At 43.2% G+C, this 27,020-nt stretch overlaps 1 pseudogene and 2 gene segments (V, D, J or C); all 3 read left to right on the plus strand.

Moving 5' to 3' along the window:
- The first annotated feature begins 112 nt into the window (after nt 1-112).
- LOC131400220 (T cell receptor beta variable 4-2-like) lies at nt 113-4,322 on the plus strand (annotated as a pseudogene).
- Nucleotides 4,323-18,420: 14,098 nt separating this feature from the next.
- On the plus strand, nt 18,421-19,077 carry LOC131400226 (T cell receptor beta variable 5-5-like). The segment is given in 2 exon segments: nt 18,421-18,496; nt 18,614-19,077. Coding segments are annotated over 2 exon segments (513 nt in total).
- Nucleotides 19,078-22,137: 3,060 nt separating this feature from the next.
- LOC131400234 (T cell receptor beta variable 9-like) lies at nt 22,138-22,806 on the plus strand. The segment is given in 2 exon segments: nt 22,138-22,186; nt 22,322-22,806. Coding segments are annotated over 2 exon segments (534 nt in total).
- The last annotated feature ends 4,214 nt before the right edge of the window (nt 22,807-27,020 follow it).

A 27,020-nucleotide genomic window follows, 5' to 3' on the forward strand; every position in this document is an offset into this window, starting at 1 on the left:
AAAAGCATAAAGGAAGATGAGGTGAAGAAAAAAATTTTAAGACCAAACAGAGATCCAGATTATCAATGAGTTCACTGTTTATAGAAAACTATTTATAGAAGCACGAAAGTCCATGGGGACAGGTAAACTAGAAAGAGGGGATGTGGGAGAAGCATCAGTCAAGGGAACATGTGCATTGTAGACTCTCTGCCTTCAAGAAGGATGACCAGGATGATTCTTCCCAACTCTGACTGAGGATCATCTTTGAAGCCTCCTGGAGAACAGGCAGTAGCCAGGTGAGGGAGGATATTATGACACATGGAAGGGACTTTGCTTGCAAATCTCTAGGCAGTAGCTAGCCATCAGTCCTACCTTAAGTGAGATAACATCATCAAATTCCCATTTTTTTTTACAATATCACCGGTAGCAGTCTAGATCAGAGGGTGATAGATTTTGGGTGGGATTACAACTAGGATACTACTAAAGTATTTTCCATGAAAGGTTAGAAAAGGGTCTATGTGGGGCACTGTGGATGGTGTAGAGCACAGGCTCTGGGTTCTGTCGTGTTCTTCTAAAGAGTGTGAAGTTGATTCTAGCTGGTTTGAATGTCGGATTTGCTGGGATCTGTTTCAGTTGTGCCCTCCCTCTTAGGGACCCCCCAGCATGTGGTCATTGTTACTAGGGTATAGCCTTTCGGGGTGTCAGTGGGAATCAAAGCACCATCTCCAGTGTCTCTCACTCTAACTGGGTCTGACTGTCAGTGTCTTCCAGCCGAGTGTCTGCTGAAATCTCCGCTCAGCTCTTCACCCTTCCAGACCCTGTTCTCTGCTCACCTTCTGGAGTCCTACCCTGTGCATAGGCATTAGGAATTGGCCAAGGAAAAAGAAAATTTCCTTACACGTATTCTTGGGCTTCTTCTTCACTAGTCTATATCCCAAATCCCAGCTCTCTTGGAACAAGTTATGTCTTTTCTATTTACCTTCGAGCAACATTTGCTATTACTATGTCATATACACAATGTTTATATGAATTTACTTACATGTTTACCTTTCCACTTCCTCACTATTCCTTCTTGCAAATCAGACTGTCCTTAGATTATTTTCCTTTTTCAGGCACATTTCTCGTTCAGATAACTTAAACTCACCTCTCTCCAACCTCTTGTTTCTGGAAATGCTTATGTTTGCTATTGTTCTGAGAGCAACCAAGCCTTTCATTTTCACTCATTGTTTGAGGTTTCAGTTTAAGTTCTGTTGTTTTTTGTAGTCCTTGGAATTTTGCTCACTCATTGGGAGCCAAACAATGCAATAAAATTTTATTTATTTACATTTTGGCTGTTTTATTGTAGAAGGGCCAGTCAGAGTCTCCTCTGGCTCCAGTGGATATCTGTCAAAATAATTTTAATAGTAAGAATGCTAGCCTTTTACTAGGGTTATTTTCAGGTTCTTGTCTAAGAATAGAATATCTCCAACTGTGGTGGATTGAATGTCCAACACATATGAAACCTGTTCAGGGGGAGAACATCCAACCCCTTTGCTTAAATTCTAACCCATATACCTTTACATTTTTTGTTTTATGGGCCATATTGAAAATATGATAAAATTTATTACACTAAAAGCATATTTTCCTCCTGACCCAACATGTCCCTGGGATAAAAAAAAATTTTCATTATCAACTCTTGACTTAAAGCATAGGTAACTGCCCTCCTTACCCCAGGCACAGGTTTATATAGATTTTTGTAATTCCAATTTGTTATTAAATATCTAGTATAACACTACATAAATGGTAAAAATCATTGATCATTTCATTTTTGTGTTTATTAATATCTCCTAGTTTTCTAGAATGAAAGATCAATAGTGGCATAACAGTATGTTTTGAGAAAACAGATGCAATTCCAATAACTAAATGAGCAAACAAGCATAAACAGGTAGTTTACATAGTGAAGCAGAAATGATTCATGGTAGGTCATCCTAGCTGGTCCCAAATTGGAAAGCCCTCTGTAGAAGTGAGGGGCCTGGTTTGGTTTCTAACAATTTAGAAATGGACAGGGCTTTGGTGATCATTTCATGTCAGTTCTCCTGCTGTAACAGTTGAGGAAATAGTGTCACCTATATGACGTCTTTTAAATACTGAAATACTAAATACATTTCTTAAACTTCATATAGGACACATTTTATTCTCTAGCATCGTCTGTGACTAGGTTAATTGCCCCACCACTAGAGAATTCTGTGGCTGAACATGTTGACATTTTATGGTTGCTCTGAGCTGTGGCTTACCGACAATTTGTTGAACAAATCAAGCTGGCTTATTAGCTCCACAGGGGCTGTGATAACGTCTGTTTTGCTCCTGACTAAGAATCCAGACATACCAATCTCTGTTGAGCAAAAGTTGAATGTCCTAGGTGTGTGGACAAGTGGTTTGTGGCCAACTCTGCATGTTGATTCAGATGCTTCTTTCCTCTTCACACTTCCCTAGAGTTTCATGCCCATCACTGCTGCCCCCAGTCTGTGGACTGAGGGATAGGTCTGGATTGCTGACCTTGGGCTGGTAAGAGGCCTGCAATCTGGGAGATGTGCTGCTTTGACCACAAGGAGGAGCTGTGGCTCTACTGAAACCTTTGAAGCTAGGAGGAGAGGAGGGGGTTGGGAGTGAGTGAGACATGGGAGAGGAAGGAAGTGAGGGCACTGGGGCTCCATCTTTATATTAGTTGGGAGCATCAGCTGTAGGCATCTCAAAGATGGTAAACTAAAATCATTTCAAATTGATTTCCCTTTGTCTTGTATCAGATGGTTTCTGTTTGTTAAAAAACAAGACAATAGGCCCAAAATAGAGTCACTTCTGCTAAGCCTTATGTCACCAAACCAAGACTGGATTACAGTTTTGGCTGTCCTAGAAATGGAATCTAAAACCAGTTAATAGAGAATCACCAGATCAGCACTAGTGAGGTAATCTGCCTGATACACCCCTGTGTCCCCTAAAGGAAATTTACCTTGCTAAACCAACCTGCATTTTGCTAGTGTAACTTCCTTGTTCCTGCTAGCTTTTGCTTATGAACTTCTTTCATTTTGTACAGCTCCTCAGAGCCCCTTTTTCTATGCTAGACTGGATTGAATAAAGCCAATAAAGTTCTTAAAATTTACACAGTTGAATTTTCTTTTTTACCATGTTGTCCTTTTTCAGCAACTTGTTTGCTATCAGTCCATACTGATACCCCATACCCTCAACTTCAGGGGCAGAGGATGGCTTATCCCTTGTGTGGTCCCCTCAGCACCCTTCCCAGTGGCTGGCTCATGTCTGGTATCACAGTTGTGCATTTCTAATGATGGGCACTGGTCCAGACTGGGACCACAACCATCCAGTCTTCTCCCTCCAGCAACTTGGCACAGGGGCTCCAGGGAGCTTAGACCCTGAGGGAAACAGTGTGTTGATTGATGTTGTCCTGTGTGACTGAGCAGAGGAGGAAGGAGAAGGCTTGAAAGGGAAATGGTCTGTCACTAAGAAAGAGTATTGGAAGGGAGGGGGATAGAGAGAGAACTAATATAATGAAGAGGACAGCTAATAGCAACAGAACTGTTGTCAGAGGGATATCCCTTCCCAGTCATTCAAGTCCACCTTCTATCAGAATCTGTATAAGATGTGAAAAGGGGAGGAAGAAATAGTCCCTGGGGCTGAGGAAACTGTCAGGACAACAATGTCACAGGCAAAACCACCAATCAAGGCCAAGGAGACCAGAGCTTAGCCCTGCTGTCCAGGGCGACCTAATCAGACAGGCCACCACAGCCCTGACTCCACCATGGGTTTCAGGCTGCTCTGCTGTGTGGCCCTCTGTCTCCTGGGACCAGGTGAGTCTTGAGTTCAAATGGGCGGCCCTTGGACTTCAAGGTATTTTTCTGTGGTTACAGAAACATTCTTCCTTCTGTGCTTTGTCTGACTTGTGTCCCTTTCCCCGAACAGTCCCCATGGACACTGGAATTACTCAGACACCAAAATACCTTGTCATGGGAATAAGAAATAAGAAGTCTCTAAAATGTGAACATCATCTGGGACATAATTCTATGTATTGGTATAAACAGAGCTAGGAGAAGCCACTGGAACTCATGTTTGTCTACGACTATAAGAAACTTGTTGACAACAAGACTGTTCCAAATCTCTTCTTACCTGAATGTCCAGACAGTTCCCTCTTCTACCTTCACGTGGACACCCTGGAGCCAGAAGACTCCCCCGTGTATTTCTGTGCCAGCAGCAAAGACACAGCCATGCAGAGTCACCTTTTCCCTGTGCACAAATCTCCTGGGTGCAGCCAAGAAGCTGTGGGGGCAACCAAGGCTCAGTTCAACATTTCCTAAAGGGCCCTAGATAGAAATCTTTGACCATAATACTGCTGTCATTTCACTGGGTATGGCAATGCTCATTTCCACGCCAAGATGCCCACAGACTCTGGCCTGGCTTTCTCTTAAGAAGTCTGTCCCTGCAGCTGAAAGACATGTTCTTCCAAGTTTCCTGCAATTGGCTCGTGCCTCTGGGAAATCTTCCATGAGACACTTTACACTCTGGCCACAGCAGTCCTACAATCCTCCTTCCAGTAGGTACCTTTCTCTGACTTCTCCTTCTCTCCAAGTTAGACCCTGGACCTCAGCCCTGATCCCAGCTCCAAACACTCTCAGATCTTTTTCAAAACACCTCCTCCCCTCATCGAGTGCTCTGTCTGTTGCTCCCATTGAGGACGATAATCCCCTCACCTGGTTTGTGTCACTGTTCTCTGGTTCACTCTCTCTGTTCCTTCAGGGTCCCAGCTCTTCAATGGCTTCTCTTCCACTTGAGATATCACACTTTCAGGCTTGATTCTTTTTCATCTGTTTCTTTAATCCTAATTCTTCAGGTCTTCACATCCTGCCTTATCATCAGAGTCTGATGCCCTTGGATCGTTGCTGACAACAGTCAGTGACAAGTGACGGCTTCCTGACATTTCAGAGCAGCACTTTGTACTAAGGACCATCTTTGCTGAACTCTATGTCTTCCCACATTGCTCCTGTACTGGTCCTAGGTTCTGCACACACCAGCAGACCCCAAAGGCTGAGCAGAGCCCTGTGTCCTGGGGTGAGTCTTCACTGACAGACAGGCTCCCTCCTCTCCCACGTAGAGGGGCCTCCAGGAGAATGGAGACTCCTAACACATTTCAAACTACGATACAGCTGCCAACTCAACAGATGTGGCAACTCTCTCTTCTGTTCACATCTTTAGAATGTGAGTTTTCTTTTACCGGAGTGTGACTTTGCCCTGTTAACTGTTTTAAAGATAAACACATCTGGGTCTAGGATTTTTTTAATGGCTTTTTTATCATGAAATAAACAAGCCTGCTGTAAAGTGGATCATTTGATTTAAGGTTTCACAGGATCCTCTAAACAAAAACCTGTTCCCCCACAAGTCACACCCTACAGAGGACTAGGGGACAAGAACACAGCCCTGTGAGGAGGTGTGCTGCCTGGGACTCTCCAGGTCCCACAGTCTCTGAGCTTTTCTTTTTAGGAACCTAGGAGCCCCTGCTGTTACAACTGTTACCACCCATGGTCAGACAGCACTGAATTTTGAGGGATCAGAGGAGGGACTTCCAGGCAAGCATCCATGGGCTGGAGCCAGCTGCAAAGGCCAGTAGGAGACCCAGCCTGTAGGAAACAGGTTTGAGAAATATGTGTCTCTCTACCTTCACCAAAGTTATTATTCCTTAATCTGGCTTGTCTGTTCTCTGACTTCTCTCTTTTCCACTTAAGGCTAGACCCTGAGCCCTAGCCCTGATCAAAGCTCCAAATCTACAGACACTTGCTCTGAACCCCACAGGCAGCCAACAGGTCCCTGCTCCCAATGGTTCAAAGCCAGCGCAGACGGGGTTCGGTACTTACTTTCTCATCCACTGTCCTTCCTTTGCACTGAAATGTCCTTTTAGGATTCAGGTCTCAGCTCCTCACTGGATTTTGTCTCTACTCTGACACTTGTACGGTTATTTTCGTTTTTCCATTGGTCTCTTTATTCCCAATGTTTAAATCATGAGGCTCAAAACTATTAATCACAGAGTCAATACCTCTGGATTGTGACTCTGAATTGGTGTTTAGAAAGGGGAGTGTGTCCTGCTGTCTGTTCAAGTCTTCATACAAAGACTACCTGTCCTGAAGCCCGTTTTCTCCAAGGGTCCCTCTTGGGGATGTAGTATTTCACTCAGGGCCTGTGGGCCTGCATGCTCTAAGAAACATGGGGGCCTGAACCTGGGGGCATCATGTTTCTACATGGGCACTAAGGCTTCGAACTCTCTCCTGTGGGGGTGCTCCTGGGTCTGTGGATGCTGCCTGAGACTGTGAGCCACAGAGTCTCCTCCCTTGGACTGCTAAGGACCAGATGCCCCACTGGGAGATGCTCAGCCCAGCCCCGACCCTGCCGTGGACAGCAGGCTCTTCTGCTGGTGATCTTTGGTCTCCTGGGAGTCGGGGAGTCCTGGGAGTGCTTGGGGAATTCTCATCTTGTTCCCTTTACCTAAGGCCAGTTCTAAACATTGCCCCATTATCTTCTGGCCTCTGTCTCCTCCCACAGGACACAATGGAACCTGGAGTCAGCCACACTCCTAACCACTATTTCACAGAGATGGGTCAGGGTGTAGCTCTGAAGTGTGACCCCATTTCTAGTCATTTGTACTTCCCTTGGTAGCGACAGACCCCGGAAAAGGTAGTGGAGTTTCTGATTTCCATCCATAACAAGTTTCCTTCAGAGAAGGCAGACTTTTTGAAAGATCGATTCTCAGCTGAGATGCCTGAGGGATCGTACTTCACTCTGAAGATCCAGCCTGCACAGCTGGGAGACTCAGCAGTGTACCTCTGTGCCTGCAGCTTAGCCACAGCATTGCAAAGGTGCTTCTTACTTTTGCACAAACTTCTCTGCTTCTCTGCTCTCCCCAGGCTCTCAGCAGCCCTTGCGTGCCTGAGAGGGGTGAGAGTTGTGTGGTTTTGGCTGCAGCTCTTCCCAGTAGCAGAGTTTGAAGTTTAACTTTAATTTTCGGAATAGGAAATATTGCACAGGGATATCTGGGCCTGTGGTATTCGGGAAAGGTTCTCAGGAACTACAGAATGTGGCTGTGGACACCAAGGATGGAACAAATGTAGCCAATGAGTGACCAGGGGAGCCTAGAGAGGAACTTTGTATCCTCTTCTGGTCTCTATTTTTGTTATTTTCTATTTAGCAAAATATGCCTTCCATCTTTGACTGGAGACTGGCTTACTGGAGAGGAGAGGAGGGACAGGCATGAGGATACTCAGGATCTTCAACAGGGAACTTTTCAGAAGGTGAGGAAACTCAACACCAGAGCTTGGGAAAGGAATATTCTGGAATAGTAGATGGCAGAGGCAGGAACACCTCAGGATTCTGTTATCCAGGACAAAGATATTCTTTGGGGAACAATTGTTGCTCATGTGAGAGTGAGCTGATGCTCTTGGAGTGCAGCTGTAATGCCAACAGAGATGCAGGCCAAGAAGAGGGTGACCACAGCAGGACAGATTGGGCCAGAGCAGATGCCCACAGAGCATCACATGGCAGCAAGGAGTGAACTGTTCAATCTCAGCACAATGTGTGGAAACAGGACTGACTTCTCAGAAGGTGAGACCTTAGGGCTCTTGAACAGGTGGCTGGAGAGATGGTTAGGGACTGCTTCGCAAGGGAGATACAAGATTTCCTACTTCAATAGTCCCCCTTATCCATGGTTTTGCTTTCCACAGTTTCACTTACCCACGATCAACTGCAGTCCAAAAATATCCAATGGAAAATTCCAGAAATAAACAATTCATAAGGTTTAAATTGTCACTGTTTTGAGTAGTGTGATGAAACCAGGGCCATTTCCCTCTATCTTGCCCAGAATATGATTCATCCCTTTGTCCAGTGTGTCCATGCTGTATAGGCTACTGCCCATTAGCCACCTAATAGCCATCTGGGTTATCATATTGTTGCAGTATCGAGTTCAACATAGGGTTGGGTACTATCCGCGGTTTCAGACATCCACTGGGGTTCTTGGAACCTACGTCCCATGGATAAGGGGGAACTTCTGTAATAAGGCAGGTAAACCTCAAGTATTCAATTGGAAAAATAAATTGGTATTGGTGTCGTAGGCTAGTTGAACATATATTGGTTATACACCTATTTATTCATTCATTCATTCTTTAGACAGAAGATACCTTACCCCAGGACATGGAAAACAGGGTTAGTGCACCGCAGGGACCCCGTGGGTCTCAGAGGAAGAATGAATCACAGAATCATGTATGATGCAAGGATCAGCCTACCTGAGTCCAAGAACTCTCCTTCATGCCATGAAATCGCCAACTCCTCTAGAAAGGGTGTGCTGGGGCCACTAAGACAGAATCACCATAGAGAAAACATGCAAAAATAGGAGGAGGTGTATATTCTTGTATTTTTAGGGAGACCATATGATTTATCATTCAAAGTGGGACACCTTGGGGAGTGAAGGGTGCTGATAATAATTACACTGGGACAACAAACAAAAAGCGGAACATGTGTTTACTCCACCTGTGTCTCATACATGGGATTCATCTGGGAGTCCTGAGCAGGAAGAAGCTTCAGTCTTGGGGAAAACAGCTGTAGGGGATGAGAGAAATGGCTGCTAAGAGCTGTGGCAACAGCGGCTCATGAAGTTTTGCAGGGGGATTTCCCTGACAGAGTGGCCCTGAGTGAAAGATCATCATCCCGTCTGCCTGGAGGAACCATTAAGGGCTGACTGAGCACACAGGCAGAGCCTTGCACTGATGGTTACATATGCAGAGAACAGGGTACTGGGGACAGTATATGGTGTTAAGCGTTCCCCTGTCTTCCCAATCCTACCCCTGGAAGCAGCAGAAGAGGCCAGTTTCCCAGGCAGCTGGGAAGAAAGGCAAGTGTCTGAGGCAACAGGCAGATGGTGACATTCATGAGTGGATCCCTGCGGGGTTCAGCCTAAGGCAGGAGGTGCTTCAGGAGCAATAAACATCCCGGGGCTTCCTAGAATCACATAGGGAATCAAGCCCTGGGGCCAGGCTGGATGTCCTGGTAGTGCTGAGGTGTCAGGGCTCAGAATGAGCACATTTTGGATATCCATGAATATGTGAGCTTCTTTTGTGACTACGGTGTAGGGAGCTCTGTGAACATCTGATAATATGTATATTTCACAAGTAATTTTAGAAAGAACCCTGTTTGGAACAATGTTATAAAACATTAATGGTTCTTGATTCTGGATAGTGGATTACATTTTTTATTACAGGCAGTGAAAATCAAAATATTAAAAGTTAATTATATGCATTTTGTCACATGGATGCGCTCAAGGAGCACCGCTCTAATCAAGATGTAGAACATGTCATCACCCCTTGTGTGTTATGTTCCCTTCTAGTCAATCCCCACCCCTCAAGGTAACCACTGTTCTAATATCTATTATAAGAGATTAGATTTGCTTGTTCTTGACTCTCATATAAATAGAATTATACACTTTGTTATGACCAGCATCTGAAAGTTAACATACAGCTTTTGTTGTTCACCCTTATGGTTATGTGTATTAGTAATTCATTCCTATTTATTCTATGTATTTTTTTTGTTGCATGACCCTACCACAATTTGAATATCCACTCACATGTTGATGGACACTTAGGTTGTTTCTAGATTTTAGCTGTTATAAATAAAGCTGCAATAAGAGCATTCAGGTACAAGACTCTTGTGTGAACATCCACTTATATTTCTCTTGGGTAAATACCCAGGAGTGGGATTGCTGGGTTGTATGGTAAGTACTTATTTTACTTTAGAAAACGTGGCCACTCTGTTTTCCTAAGTGGTGATACCATTTCGCCTTCTCACCAGCAATGTGAGTTCCAGTTGCTTCAGTTGTTTGTGCTGGAAAAAAGGTAGAATGAGAGGAAGGGAAGTCAATATGGTCATTCAAAGAAATTGGGAATGTACTACACTCAGCTGGGAAACACCACACAGGAAACATGGAGGGCTCCAGGCAGACGAGGATAAGACTCCCAGGAAATCACTGGAAACCTTCCCGACCCAGTTGACAATGTAAACACTTCCAGTTAATTAAGAGGAGGCACTGTGGTTCCACTGGGAGACAATAGGCTGTGGGGAGGAGCAGAAAGAGCTGTGGGTTATAGGCAGAGGGAGTTAGAAAGGCTTTGTCATTACAGCAGGCAGACTGATCACTGACCTTTGAGCCACTGCAAGAACACTGTGTAGCTCTCAGTAAGGAGTGGGAAGACCCTCAGAACTGGAAAGAAAAGTAGACAGTGAGGGAGTTCGAAGGAACATACTAGATACCCAGGGGCAAGTGTAATAATAACCTCAAAGGAAGATCAGAGAACATAGGGTGTGAGCCTATTCCCCAAATCCATAGATCATGGCCCTATCTTAGAAAAAATAAAGAAAGGGAGAATGATTGATTTGGAGTCAAATAAGAGGGGATTCTGGGCTTGGAGAACCTGCTGGAGTATTGACATCCCAGAAAGACCTGGCTGTTGACTACTGAAGAGGCTCAGAGTGCCAGCTCTTACCTAAAAAGACCAGAGCCTTGGGGTGGGGGATTTCGTATCACTCCCTCATCTGCCATGGGTCCCAGTCTTCTCTGTTTTGTGGGCTTTGTCTCTTGGGAGCAGGTGAGTCCAGGAAACAGAAGAGAAACTCCTGATAATGGACTTTCCAAATCCAGATCCTTGACATTTTCTCCATTTGGACAACTGTTTGCTTCCTTATCTCTATCTTAGCTTACACATCCTTCTCTAACAGAACCCATGGATGCTCAAGTCAAACAGATACCAAGATCCTTATCATAGAGACGGAAAAGAAGCTGATCTTTGAATGTTCTTAGAAAATGAACCATTTTACTATGTACTGGTATCTACAAGACCCAAGACTGGGCTTAGGCTGCTCCATTAGTCAAGTAGTGCTGAACTCATAGTCAAAGGAGATGTGCTTGAAGGGCTTGTGTTTCAAAAAGAGATGGAGAATTTCCCCCTTGACTGTGGAGTCAACCAACACCATCCAGACGTGTCTGTACTTCTGTGTCAGTTTGTGATTCCATGGGACTGCACGGTCACAGTCACTCAGCTCAGAAAGATCAAGGTGGCCCCTCCCTCATGAAGCCCCTTCACTAACCAAAAGGAAGCACAGAAGACCTTCCCAGCTGCCCCCACTCCCCACAGTGAAAATATTTAGATTGAGAGTGAGCAATCCAGAGCACTGAGGACCTCAGTCTGAGTAGAAATCAACTGAGAATGGCTGAACACGTCTCTATCAATTTGACTGGACTGACTCCATTTTCCCCCTTCTACCTCCTCTCTGTTGATATTCCAATAATATCTCTGGTCCTTGAAGAGAATTCCCGGAATTTTACTCCCTGCAAAATGATAATGGTGATTTATGTGTAAAATAGACCATGGCGTCTACTTAGAGTCTTCCCACAGACCTCGATTTCTGCTTCTCTCTCCTTTCTTTTCCCCCTCATCGCCTTCTTACTAAGATATATCTTCCTCGTATTAGATCTCCTGCTCCAAGTCCTTTTGATACTGATTTTCCTAATTTAAAAAATTAGATTGATAATATCCTCTTTAAAAAGTTCTTTTTTTAAGGAACAAAATATTTTGTTTAAAAACAAAAATGTTCCTGGAAATAGTAAAGTTATTATATATGCGAGTGATGGCTAGCCTCCAATATGGCTAATGATCCTTGCCTCTTGGTATTCATGTCTTTGTGGAGTGCCTTCCCACAGTGAATCGGGACTGGTTTTTGAGATCCACAGAACACAACCAAAGTGATAGTGTGTTACTTCTGGGCTAAATCATAACAGACTTGTAGCTTCCATCCTGATATCTTAGACGACTTGCTCTGAGAGAAGGAAGATGCCGTATCATGAGAATACTCAAGTAAGTACAAATTTAGACAGCCTTTGACATGACCCTCTCCAACTCCAAAAGTCAAAGTAGATCTTTAAGCCTTCCTTGGACATAGTGAAATCTAGGAGAGTGAATAGGAAGAGAAGGGATGCCTAAAGAAGAGAGAAGATTCATTCCAGGGAGTGGTGAGACTTTGGGGGAGACTTTTTTGGAAGAGAGATGGGAGCAGCTGGAGGAGATAAAGGGTGTAAAGAAATTTTTGTATGTTGTGCCATATAACTCCTCCTTCCACATCCAAAATGAATAATTCATTAAAAATGTTCAAGGGTTCTCAAAGTTTTAAAGTCATATTTCTATTTCTGTTTGATCTATCATTATGCTCTGATGGGTTTTAAAGCAGAGACAAAATTTTATTAAGATACATACATAAAATACCTGATGCCTAGTATATTTCCTGCCAACGTGGCCAAAAAATAAATTATCACTAATATTATTATTTGCATTAGGTGGAAACAGCAGTTCTGCATGAGGATTATAGCATCTCACATACCCTACATCATAAGACCAGAATCCTGGCCTGTAAAGCTCTGCCCAATCCTGTCCCAGGCTCCAGACTGCTATGCTCAGAGACACTTTCTATCTGGCAGCAGGTGAGTTCTGGGCACAGAGGATTCGAGAAACTAGAAATCTTTCTCTTTTCTCTATATCATCTAGCTTCTCTGGGCCTCTGTCTCCAGCTTCTAGGTCTTCTCTCAGACTCCACAATTGCTAATATCACTTAGGTCTTAAGACACCTGTTCACCAAAAGAGAAATGATGCCATTAACGTGTGACCTGGATCTGAGACTCAAGTACCTATGCTGCATCCATGAGAGCTGGGGGAGGAACAAAAACTGCTTCTCTACTTTAGAGTCGTCCACAGCTGAAAATGCCCCTCTAGTAGATGCTAAGCAAGTTAAACTTAACCCTTCACCCTGAGTTGGGGAATTTACCCTTCTACTGTTGTGCAGTAACAGGTACATAGCTATGGTCACCCCTTGTCTAGGCACAAGCTTCTGTCTATTGTCAACTCTTACTCCTGGGAATCTTGTTTCAGGTCCCGCCTGGGTTCCCACTTATGTTCCACATGAGGTTAGGACAGTAGTTTCTGGAAATCAACATGCTAATCTCCTTTTAATTTTAAAAACCAAGTGTCTGCCCCAGCTACAATAAATTTTGCTCTGGTTCTGCTCTTATGTCTCTAACTTGTCTCTTTTTAGCATCTTTTGCTGACTCCTTTACTTCTAGATGGACTTAAATGTGAGTTTCCGTTAGGGATTCCTATTCAATTCATTTCATTTTTCATTTCCATTGTTTTGCTTGAATGGCGTTTTACCCTCCTCAGGCTTTATTCGCATAGAGTGATTTTCAGTGGTCTAATTCCCGTTCAGGTTTCTCTTTGAGTTCCAGAACTTCCTATCAGCTTTCCAGGTGGATATCTTCATCTGGATAAGCAATGGACACACACAAACTCAGCATGTACAAAGTGGAATTAATCATATTCCCCACCACACTACACCCACTACATTCCAATTAGAGAGATTTCCATCACTAGTACTGTGTAATCTATTCACTCATTTGATAAATATTTTAATCACTTATTGGATAACAAGTAATTTTAAAAGACATTTAGGAATCATGATTTAGGCCCTCAAAGAGTCGACTTAAAGAGATTGATAAGTAAATTTTCTGAGTACACATTAAAGTTCTTAGTTGGTATCCTTGTGTCAAGGGGGTAAGACAATCTCATTGTTTCTCAAGTATTGCAAGCTCCCATTGGGCTTATAACATACACACAACACAGAGGGAGAGACAAGTGTTCTAATAATTGAAGGATATAATAGTCTTCATTTTCCAATGCCAAGTCAGACCCTGTAAATAAAACAGTTTGTTGGAGAAACTTGATATCTTTCACTTTTCCTTTCTCAAGTGCCCTTTCTTCACCATCCATGAGAGCATGGTGACCACTGACTACCTGCAAATTCATGTAGACTTATAGTCTATGTGTTCATTTTAAAAGAATCCCTTGTCGAATTTCAGTTGGATCTCTTTACCTTCTGTGGAACCACTTTCCAGGTGCCACTTGTCTCCAAGACATAATCCTACTCACCTCTTCCTTCCTTACAGACTCTAGTGATGCCAAGACTAGAATTCTGCTTTTCTAATGTCAAGTCTGACAAGGGGAAATATTGTCTAGTCTTCAAGTACAGTGGTTCCTCAGTGAGTGAATTTTACAGATGAAAACTACTTGCCAAAATTTTGGAGACCAATGTTTTGGCTAACTTGAGATTTAAAAAGTAATATGCTTAAAACAAACAACAACAACAGTAAAATAAAAGAGAACTTCACTATATATTCCCATTAATTTCAAAAATTCAGCAGCATCATACCCATTAGCATGGATAATATTGAAGTAAAAAAACAGAAAATAGCAAGTATTGGCGAGGCTGTGGAGATATCGGAACACTTTTGCATTGCTGATAGGAATATAAAATAGTGGAGCCACTGTGGAAAATGATGTATCAATCCCTCAAAAAATTAACCATAGAATTATCATATAATCCAGCAATTCCACTTCTGGATATACACTGAAAAGAAGTGAAAGCAGGGATTTGAACAGATATTAGCACACCGATGTTCATAGCAGCATTATTTACAGTAGCCAAAAGGTGGAAACAACCCATCCAATCAACAGATAAATGAATAAAGAAAATTGATATGTACACACATATATATAATGGCATATTATTCAACCTTAAAAAGGAATCAAATTCTGACACATGCTACAATATGGATGAACCCTGAAGACATTATAGTAAGTGAAATAAGCCAGACCCTAAAGGACAAATATTGTATGATTCCACTTAGATGAGGTATCTAGAGTGGTCAAATTCATACAGACAGAAAACAGAATGGTAGCTACCAGGGATTGGGGCAGGGGAGAGAATGGGGAATTAGTGTTTAATAGATACAGAGTTTCAGTTTGGGAAGATGAAAAAGTTCTGGAGAGAGAGAGTGGCAATGGTAGCACAACAATATGAATGTAGTCAATGCCACTATATTGTAGACTTAAAAATGGTGAGTTTTGTGTTATATATATTTTGTCATTATAATAAAATTAAAGAACAATTTAAAGTAAAATTTAGAAAAGATAATCCTTGAATAAAGATGAGTTCCACTCAAGAAAGAAGAATTGGTTAACTGTAATTTTGAATGCAGAAAAAGTAAGGTTTAGTGTCTTAATAGCTTGCATCCAATTTCTTAGAGAGGAAAGTATTATTGATGGGAATATTTTAAACTAGGGGCTGGATATGGAAGGTTAACCCCAAGGACATTGTTCTAGATAATACAGGTAGAAGAATTTGAGATTCTGGGAAGTCTTGTGAGGGGGTATAATGACCAAGGATGGGAGGGAAATGGTGACAAACTGTGGTCTGCATCATATATTCCTTTGCAGCAGTCCCCAAATCTTCATCAGACTCTACCAAACTCGCTAATACTTGATGTGCATAATATTTTGAGGAAATCAAAGAAAGTCCTAGCTTTATGGCTAGGTGATGTCACAGGGTTTGAGAATACCAGGAGAATACCAACGTCCATAGGAATGATCAGAAATCTCTGGAAAGCTTTTGGGATTTTATACGTTTGGGAAATTATAAGCTCTAGGAAATTTCACCCAGTGTTTAAAGCAGACAGAGGTTCACAGATCTTATCTGGATTCTAAATTCATTAGCTGAAATCTTGATTTTATGAAAACGGGAAAAAAAATCCCCTGATGATAGGAGTCATTATTTTAGGAAAATAATAATATATATTAGTTCTTATTGGACAAAAACTCAACGTTTACATGAAGCATTGGCTTCTCTTAAGAGAATCAGATAACGTGAACATTCTTCCCCATAATGAAACACTAGGAGATGCAGATGTAAAATATGCTAGGGATGCTACTGTGAAGATCTCCAGCACATTGACCCTATACATTTTTATGGGTTAGATATCTTATAATTTCTTGTTTATATTGCATATCTTCACCTAGTATATTTAGCACGCACGTTTCAAATTCTTGGTTCATCTGGTTCAATAATGCACTTTCTGGGGATATATATTGTCCATTTGGTTATCTTTCTTTTGGAGTCCTTTAGTGATGTCATTTCCTCTGCTACTGATTAGTGTCATAAAAATGCAGATAAATTGTCTCTAGGCAGAGGAGTCAGCAAGAGCAAAGCTTAAAGGATTTCCACTACCTTGTTTTCTCACTGCAGTCTTGAGCTCACCATTCATCTTACTCATATTCCAGCCCTAAATAGCTTCAGTCTTTCTAGAAGACTGTCATGGTTTTTGGTTAGTCTCTAGTATTCATATTTGCTTCTTGCCCTATCAGGCTGCCCTGGGGAAGAAGCTAACAAATGATGCTAGTTTGAAATTTTAGAGAGATCCAGAAGCCAGTGCTCTCATATCTTACACATCTTTATAATATCAGCTGGGGTCCTCTTGCCTGAAATATACTGGCTATTTATCATGGGGTCCCGGGCATCTCTGAAGCGATCTTAGATATTCTGTTAATTTTTTTATAGAAAAGGAATGATGGGCAATCCAACAAATTTATCTAATTGAATTAAAAAAATGCCAGATATTCCTCTTAAAGCAGAGAAATATACTTTCCTTGGTGTGATTTATTATGATAGTTTACGTTTCTATGATTTTATGTAGAAACTTCTCCTTATCTACCATCAGAAACGCCATTAGACACATCAGCTGCTATTATAAAAGATTTTAATGAGTTAGGTATACAGAAAATTCATAAAAAAGTACTCAGTTACAGAACATTGCCATCTGGACTTGAGATAATTTCATCTAGTTTATATCCATGGAGATTCACTAAGGGTGGAATTTTCGTCTCTGGGCAGCATCTTCTAAGAAGTGCTGGTCACTGACCAGAGCTCATTGGCACAATGAGTGACCGTCAATGTCAGATGCAGCTGGGTCAGGGAATCCCTTCTCAGTGGAATCTGATGGGGTTGCTGCCTTTGGAATTTGAAAGTCAAGAAATAGATTACATTAGAATATCTATATCTACTCTATATAATGCACTATTTAAAATTTAATAACAATTAAGTCAAATGTAAACATTTAAACAAATTTAGATTGGAAGTAAACTAGTCAGAAGCAGCAAATGGAAGATGCTGGTTCTGGAATTGAGTCCTTCTCAGATTTTATTTTCCCAAGTCCTTCTGTTTATTTTGTTATCCTACGTTAATCCAGACTGGCCTCTCCAGTGTAGAGGGTTAGACTATTTTATTTCCTACTTGGGTGTTAAAGAAAAACTTAGAGAAATATAATCATCGATCTACACACGTGTTTATTTACATACGGGGAAAAGGCATTATATTATGATCAATGAACAGAGGCAAACAGAGGATTTCTAAAGAGAAAGGATACAAGAGAAAGAAACAAACTCTCCAGCAGTCTGGGAGCAGTGAGTATTATTTTCTTTATTTGGGGGTAAGCTGATTAGGGGGCTCCTTTCACAGAGCCTTGACTGAAGTCTGCCTTGAGCAAGCTGTCTGGGGTCATCAAAGAAAAAGCAACTTCAGTTAATTGTAATCATCCAATAATCTTGGGAGACCATCTGCAGGAATAGAGACAGGCTGTCTCTGTGTAACCTCTGCAGGGTTCCTTCAGCACCCTCACCTCACCTGGGCCAGGTTTACGCCATCTCCTTCATCATCAGAATCTTCTCAAAGACAAAATATTTCCTCTATGACCACCTTTTTTTCCTCTTACAATGAAAAATCCCAAGTCAGTAGGGCTGGGGTTCTGCGTGTGTGTGTGTTTTGTCCCTCTAGGAAATAAAACAAAACAACGGTGCAACAGGCACCGGTGCAATAGTTCCTAATTTAAACACATCTCAGGACTCCTGCATCACAGCAAGGATAAAATCTCAGTTACCGCCCCATAGGCCACGTGGGGGCGCTGTGGAACTGCCGAGCTCCAAAAGTTTCTGGGACCAGGAGGGTTAAGAAACATCCTTGTTTGGTATTTTGATCCCCTAGAAGGCTTAATAGTATAGACACTAATTCCCAGATGTGCTGCCCTGACCGGGAGCCATGAACTTCAGCTATGCAATGATGAGAAATTCTCTCTGATTTTGCGAGGGAAAGTGAAGAGTGTAGAGCTGGGAGGAGGCAGCCTGCCTGTCTCAGGTAGGGACAGGTGGGGACACCTGCCTCAAAGGAAAAGCAAAGGAGCTGTGGGGATGGGCATGCTGCCTAAACCCAGCCTAGACTAGACCAGCCCAGTCCAGCCCCACCTGCATGCAAGAAGCTTTGCAGGACAAAGCAGGGTTCCTGGATAAGCTGAGCTAGGGACCTAGCAAAGGACGCCAGGCTCATGGTAACCAGCAGAGACAATGACATCAGAGCCATGACATCACAATCTAACTTCCAATCAGAGAATGGATCCCCAGAACTTCATCTCTTGGGGGACCAGAATTCTAAGCAGGGAGATACCAACCCAGTTCTGCTCCACCTGCCATGGGCTCCAGGCTCCTATGCTGTGTGGCACTTTGTCTCCTGGGAGCAGGTACGTCCTTGGTACAGGTGGGACATCTCCATCTTAAGCCTGACAGCACCTGAATCCAAGGCACCATCAGCCTCCCTCCCGTGTTCCTTCTTCAACCCCTGTCTTCTTCCCTCACAGGCCCAGTGGATTCTGGAGTCACCCAAACACCAAGACACCTGATTAAAGCAAGAAGACAGCAAGTGACAATGAGATGTTCCCCTAGTTCTGGGCACGCTTGTGTATTTTGGTACCAACAGACCCTCGACCAGAGCCCACAGTTCCTCTTTCAGTATTACGAGGGGGAAGAGAATGGTAAAGGAAACATCTCGGATCGATTCTCAGGGCAACAGTTTAGTAACTACAGCTCTGAGCTGAACGTGAGCATCTTGGAGCTGGCGGACTCGGCCCTGTATCTCTGTGCCAGCAGCGTGGCACAGCCCTGCAGAGTCACCAACGTTCTGTGCACAAAGCTCCCTGCCCCAACGCGGAGCAACCTCAGAGCTGACAGAACTGTGAGAACCTTGGGTCTGCAGTGGGAAAGAGAAATGACTCAGGGCCCTGGAAAGTGCAACCTTGGGCTCCTCTGCCACCCAGGGACATGAGACAGCAGAGGACAAGAAGATCTGTTCAGAGGATGGTGCTGCAGAAAGAGGCTCACTCCAAAATCACCTTCCTTGCCTGGCCCTCTAGGCTACAGGGTAGAGGGAGATTTTGTAATTTAACAGCTGGCACTGTCTTTTTTTATGAGGGAGAGTTTTTTGGGGGGATCAAAATTGTTTGATAAACTTGTAGCCTAGAAGATAGAATCACAGGGATTAGCTTTATACAATTTAGGAAGAAGAAACAGATTTGGGGAAAGTCTAGGAGGGAAAATATAATTAAAGATGGTTGAAAATAGAAATAGAGCTGCAAGATAATTAAAAAAACAACAACAAACTATGTTATTTGTAACATGAGCTCTTTTCTCCCCTCCTCCCGAAGTCTTCAATACCCAGACAACATACAGCAAGGCCTTAGAGCACCAGCGTCAGCCGGCGGCCGCTCCCAGCTGAGGACATCACCACGCAGATGCTGAGATGTTGGTGAGAACCCTGGAGTTGATGCTCACTCCTCCCTTCTTGACTCCTCACCCCAATCCTCCCTCCTCGGGCACAGTCAAGTGCCTCCCAAACACAGACGAGGGCACGCCTTCCCTGACTGTAACAGTCAGAGGCTCTCCAATTTCCCCCAGATCAATTCTGCTTCCCTGGAGCAGCTCTGACACTTCACCACCCAGGTTCAGTCACCTTCAGAGCCTCGCTTCTTGGCCGTCTCGGGATGTGTCTGCTCTGTGACCACACAGCTCTTCACCACATTCCTACAACACTGATGCCCTTTAAATCCTCTACATCTGCTCTTCTGTTCCCATGGCCTGGAAGACCCTTCCCTTCACCCCAAACACAGCCAGATACTATTCAAGGACTGGCTCAGACGTGCCTTCCTCTTTGCTTCTCACCCTGACATACCACAGGGCTATACTATTGATTAGTCTGCTCAAGTATCACAACGAAATATCACAGACAATGTGGCTTAAACAACAGACATTTATTTTCTCACGGTTTTGGAGACTAGAAGTCCAATATCAAGGTGATAGGGTCAGTTTCTGGTGAAAACTCTATTCCTGGTTTGCAGACAGGTGCCTTCTGGCTGTGTCCTCATATAATCTCTCTGTGTTCACAAGGAGAGAAAGAAAGAGCTCCGTGTTGCTTCCTCTTCTTATAAGGACACCAGTCCTATGGGATTAGAGTCCCACCCCTATTATGTCATTTAACCTTAATTACGATCCCAAAGGCCGAATCTTCACATACAATCACATTGTGGGTTAGGACTTCACACATGAATTTTTGGGGGACACAATTCCCTCCATAACTATATTGCTCTCTTTCCTTTACTTTCATTGGAAAAGTCAGGTATATAATTGATACTCCGACAATTGTGAAACAAATAAATTAATACCCACTGATATAGAGCCATGGAACATCATTATTCACTATTTTTCCTTCACAACATTCTCCTCTCACCTGAGCTATAATGGGTATTCATTGTGGAATGTCTTGGCTTTCCATACAACTTCTGCAATATTCTGAGCAATTTGTGTTTTCATAGCCAATACTGATGACCAGTCCTGTAAAGGATCCTAATTTTTCAAAAGCTGAAATATGCTAATGTTCTTTTGGAATGGAGAAAATTGTGTTACAGTACTACTCATCCAGTCTCACGATCCTGTAAGAATTTTCATCACCGGCCACCACATCTTTAGAGACATGTCTTGCCATCATCAAGGGTGTTTCTCAGAACTGACCTGTAAAACTGATAAAGAAAAATTGTTGTGCTTGGTAATAAAACTTTGAAATCCTTGTGAATTAAAGGATAATTGTGTGTGTGTGTTTCCTTGTGAAGATACACAAAATAGAAAGTTTCTCTCTGGGTGGAATTTATTAAGAGGCATTGAGTCACTGAGTGGAACTAATAGGTCCTTCTGGTTGGTGATAGTAAATGTCAGGCACAACTGGATCGACCTTAACTACGGCTACAGGGTTGTTTATTTCATGAATTTATAAGTTCATAAATAAATATGTAAAATATATAAACCCTCTTTATAAAATGTACTATCTAAAATTTGGTGATAATTAATTTAAATACAAAATCTGGATATATGGATCTGATTAATCAGGAGGAGCTATGGAATATAGTGTTTCCAGGCTGGATCAACTTGATATCATCAGACTGTTTATTTTTATGGCCTGTATTATTTTGGCTTGTTTCTTCCATTTTAGCATACTAATTGCAATGGTGCAGCAATTATTTCCTCCTTCATCAAAATCTCGGTTCAGACACTCTTTTGCCTCCAAAGAGTAAGGACGGATATGAGATCACCCCTAAATCAACCAGGCTGGGAAGCAGTAGTATGGGTGCGGGGGGGGGGTAGGGTTTGAGGGCTGCATGGATGGGGGTTGGGAGGAATTTCTATTCCCGATTTAGACAGAAGGTGGGAATCCATGAGACTGTGAACCTTCAGCCAGTTGGTGGCACTGTGGACTCACAGTACTTACTGCAAGGCCCCCTGGGAGGGTGAGAGTGGCCCAGGAGAGGACAGTTAAGGGAATTCTGGTACATGTCTGCCTCAGGGAGGGGGTTTGAGTTCACTGAGTTCACTGGTCCGGAACACATGGAGCTAACAGGCTCTCACTGCCCAGGGAAGTGGAGACCCGCCTTGAACCTCAGTGGGCACCAAGGAGGCCACCTCCTGAGCCTGCACAGGAAGTGGAGGGTGAAGGGGTGGGGGCGGCAAGGGCTGGGTAATCGGTGTCAGGTAGGGCCAGGCAGAGGGACATCAGGTATGTTGTGGGCTATGAGAAAGGCACTCAATTCACACCCATCCTTTGTTGAGGGGCTATGCAGGACATGAATGGCGCCTAGTGCGGCAGACCCAGGGTCTTGCCAAGGAGGACAGTGGGCTGAGGGTGGTCAGCTGAGAGAGTAACAACAGAGCAATGATGTCAGAGCAGTGACATCACAGGCGAATGCTCCTGTCAGGGAAACGGGAGGTCAGAACTGTAGACCACTCACCCCAGGAGACTCTGCCCCTGAGCTAGGAGATGTCTTGGGTTCCTGATGCTGCCATGGGCTCTAGGCTTCTCTGCTGCGTGGCTCTTTGTCTCCTGGAAGCAGGTGAGTCCTGGGCACAGTGTGAAAGCCTATCCTTTGCTTTTGCCATGCCTAAAATACCAGCCTGCCAGTGATGGCTGCAGCAGGAGGCTTCCCCTGTGCTCTGCCCCCAGCCACTTTCTGTCTCCTCCCCAACAGGCCCAGCAGATTCTAGAGTCACCCAAACACTAAGACACCTGATCAAAGCAACAAGACAGCAAGTGACAATGAGATGTTCCCCTATCTCTACACATCTCTCTGTGTACTGGTACCAACAGACCCTGGGCCAGGGCCCCAAGTTCCTCCTTCAGTACTACAATGGGGAAGAGAGAGAAAAAGGAGCCATCCGGGTTCAATTCTCAGGGCGACAGTTCCATGACCGAAGCTCTGAGCTGAACGTGAGCATCTTGGAGCTGACAGACTCGGCCCTGTATCTCTGTGCCAGCAGCTCGGCACAGCCCCGCATGATCAGCAGCCTCCAGCACAAAAACATTCCCGCCCCAGCTCAGGAAGTGACAGCGAGGGTGGCAGCTGCCAGCCAGACAGACTCAGGCCCTCATGTATCAGACAGGCCTTTCCCAGACGTTCTACCTGCTGCTTCTGTATGTGATGTGTTTTATGCTCACAGAAATCATGAAAAATAAGTATTATTTTCCCCGTTTATATATGTGAGGAGAAGTAACTTTCCCGGGTCTCACATTTCATAACTGGCAGAACAAGGAATCACACTCACGTCTGTTCCTCAACACTTGTGGTCGCCCACTCTAGGGCTGTCCCCTCATCTTGCTTTCCTTTTTTAGGTGCAGATTAGCAGGGCAGGGAAGGTCATGTACCATATTTGATTATCATGACCTCTTTCCTGACAACTTCAAGGAACATATGACTTCAAGGCAAAGAATATCCATTGATCCTTTTTTTTTCTTTTTTAATTTTTTGTTTATTGCAGTAACATTGGTTTACAACATTGTAAAAATTTCAGGTGTACATCACTACACTTCCACTTCTGCACAGATTACATCATGTTCACCACCAAAACACCAACTACAACCCATCACCACACACATGTACCGAACCATCCCCTTCACCCCCCCCCCCACCCCCGGCAACCACCAATTCCATTGATCCTTCATTGTGACAAAAAAGAAGGGCACAATTTTCTGCACTCTAGCTGCTACATGGACCTTGGTTGTGTGTTATCTTTCATGGAGGCTGTGTGAGTAGGGAGGTTTCCGGATCTGCCTTCCCAGCTGCACAGCAAAGGAATTGGGATATCTGCGAGGAAAAGTGCCTCTTACTATACATGATACAATTACCATGAGAGAAAGGAACCAGATAATCGTTATTTCTTCCTTAGTTTCTTTCACTCAACAAATATTTTGGTCCTTTACTTTGTACAAGATATCCTATCACATAAAATAGAAAATGAAGATATGTTCCTTGTCTTTAAGAGTTCTAAGGTCTACATTATTAAATGTATAATATTTACCTTAGACATTTGACTGTTGCTATGGAAACCATCTGTCACATGAGTGCAGGTCAATTACAGAAATGCAAGCGCTGAGAACATTAATGCACAGACACAGTACAGTTCTGCTTCAGGTAGAAGACTCGGAAAAAAACATAATGCTATCATTTATTGATAACTTACCATATGCCACATAAAAGTCCTTCATTTTTAAAATTTCTATTTGATTGGAGAAAAACCTAAGAGGCAAATGCATTTACTGTCCTCATTTTACAGATGAGGGAATGTGCTCTTGAGTGAAATAACTTGACCAAATCAAATAGCTATCAGGATGCAGAAGTGGGACTCAAACCCTATCTGTCTCACTCTTCAGTCCCATGTTTGTAACTAGATGCGAGAATGCATTTTCATAAAGAGAGACACCTACCTTCAAACTAGGCTGCTGTCCCCGAAGTCCCTTTCAGACGTGCTGGCTCTAATGAAATCACTGCCAGGGATCAGTTTCCCCAGGAGAGAGTGGTGTAGAGAAAGAGCCCTGACCAGGTGCCATGTACACCTGGCTCTGATGCCAATTCCAACACTTGCTGCCAGCCAGGACCTGAGGCCAGTTTCTTGACATGTGAGGCTGGGTTTTTTCATGGATAAAATGAGACTAATAATATCTATCTGTATTATTTAGTGTTCTCCAGAGAAACACAACAGAAAATATATATGTAAATATATATGTGTGTGTGTATTCTATTCGTTATAAGAAATTAGCTCACACAATTGTGGAGGCTACGTTCAAAATAGTCAATCTGGGCTGGTGGTGCTGGAGAGCAGGGAGAGCCCACATTCGAGTTTGAAGGCTGTTAGGTGGGAAGCGCTGGTGTTGCAGCTGAAGGCCATCAGCTGGACTAGTCTCTCTCACCTGGGGGAGGATTTGTACTTTTGTTCTATTCATGTCTTCAGCTGATTGCATGAGGCTCACTGACATTGTGGAAGGCAATATGGTTTACTGATTAAAATGTTAATCTTATGTTAACATCTACCTATTTAAATGTTAATCCCACTCAAAAGCACCCTCTCAAGAACACCCAGAATGATGTTTAACCAAATATCTGTGAACTCCTCCACAGCCTAGTCAAGTTGACACATTAATTAGGCATCATACCGTCTTCCAGGGCTGTATAAAATTTTAAGAATAAGGCACCTGACTTATAATAGGAATCTGGATATGTTGATTCCTTTTGCTCATCTCTGACAGCCTCTTCCGCCATTTCTTAAGTGCAAAGGTAGATATGGGCGCATTTGCACAAAATCCTATAGTTGGTGATTTGAGATGTCACAGAAATAGAAATTTAAATGCCTGATGATTCATTACACGAAATTAAAAGGAGCATGTTACATACATTCCTCCTCAGGCATTTTTAAATCAACTTTATTGACATACAAATTATGTACAATAAACATTAGACACTTTAAATGAACAGATCAATAATTTTTGAGCAATATATATGTATAGTCCTATGTAACACCCACCCAGTCCAGATAAAGAACATTTCCACCACCCAAAAAGTTCCCTCTTGACCCTTTGCAATGGCTCTCTCCATTGCTGACAACAAATGACATGATTTCTATTGCTATACATTAGTTTTGCTTAGGCATTTTCTAGTGGAAATTTAAAATCTCTACCCCTTAAAACAATTTCTCTTTAGTACACAGCTAACGAGTTAAAAGAGTTAGGTGTTTCTGGAAAGTGTTATGGTAAAAGAAGTCCTTGAAACCATGGGAGATACCTGTTCCACATGAGGGACAATTCTATCTGGAAATAGATGGTTTGATAAAATCACTATCAGAAGGTCTTTCTAGCTTTTTGAAGCTGCTTTTACAAAATTTAATTACTCATTTTCATTCATTTCTTTTCTCAGGCACCCTTTCATTCATATTATTTTATAATGATATTTTGAAAAAAATTCATCATCTCCAAGGAAATTATTTTGAGTTCCCATCAGACACACACATAGCTAGGCTTCAGGTTCACACACTGTGTGCTGGGGCTGAGCAGACCACAGGTAGTGGCGACTTTATTGAGAGATCACTCCACATTAGGAGAGGAGTTTCCTTGGCATTGATCCCAAGTATCCATCCCACAAAACACAAGCCTTAAGCTGGAAAACCCTCCTTTCTGCTCTGGCCTTGCCTGGGCAACAGTCTCCTGTGCTGGGAATCCTTCTGTCTCCTGGACCAGAGAAGTCCCAGGCACAGACACGGAACCCGCTCATGGGCTAGCCAGGCACCAGCTTCAAGGCTTGTTGTGGTTACAACATCAGGCTTCTCCTTTAGGTTCTGACTTTAGTTTCTGTGCCCTTCTCTCAAGGCCCTCGAGATGCTGAGTCACTCGGACCCCAGACATGTGGTTCTGCTGAAAGGAAACCAGCACATTGAGAGGTGACCACAGATCCAAAGCCATGTCCTCAGGACCAGCTACTCAATTTGCAGGACCCATGGTGCAAATATTATTAAGAATATGAAGATCATGACAGCAGAGAGTTGAACCAAGTACAGAGTCCTTCTAAGTGTGGGATTGTGTGCAATAAGATATGGTTTTTAAGCCCCGTGATATTTATTACTTAATTAATGGCAGCCATTCTTCACAAGGAGATATTCCCCATAGAATGGATGTCTGAAATAAAGAACAGAGCATTTTTCATTTATCCTGGTGTCTGCCTCCTCTCCCCAAGTCCCTCACACACCTGTATTTCCTTGTGCCAGTGGGTCATCCACAGCGCTGAACAGCCATCATCCTGTCACAGAGAAAGGTCAGTCACAGCTATGAGGCTGTTCTGCTTGCTGTTGTCTCACCCCAAACCCAGAAAGCAAGTGCTCTGGGGAATATGAAGGGGCTCTAGTGCATTTGGCAGGTCTCCCACCTGTCAGTGAATTGATAAGACAGACAAAAACGGCTCCTCAAATGTTGGTGAGCCCGCCCCTGAGGACTGGCAACCAGATACCAGGAGAGTCATTGCGGGTGGAAGGACCTTAACAGGATGGCGGTCAATAAGGAAAGTGGAAACGGATATTTGAAGGAGCATTTGGGACACACGAGTCAGAAAAGGCATCAGAAAGCCACAGGATCTTCCCTAAAATTCAAAACTACAGAAATATATAGGTACCTAAAACCAGTGTATTAATGAAAAATAATACCAGAGGAATAAATATACATAAAGTTATAGACTGTTTTTCAAAAAGTTTAAGTATGAATTTTAACACTTTTATCAAATCCAGACAAATGCATTCTTCCCATTCGAAGCTGTTCACTTGTCCCTTTTGCTTTGACCCTCTGGGGGAAGGGGCGTGGCCCTTTGTGACAGGTTGGCCCCGGGGCCCAGGCAGGGAGAGTGACATCTCAGA

Source organism: Diceros bicornis, chromosome 3 (assembly GCF_020826845.1).
Source record: "Diceros bicornis minor isolate mBicDic1 chromosome 3, mDicBic1.mat.cur, whole genome shotgun sequence".
Lineage (NCBI taxonomy): Eukaryota > Metazoa > Chordata > Mammalia > Perissodactyla > Rhinocerotidae > Diceros > Diceros bicornis.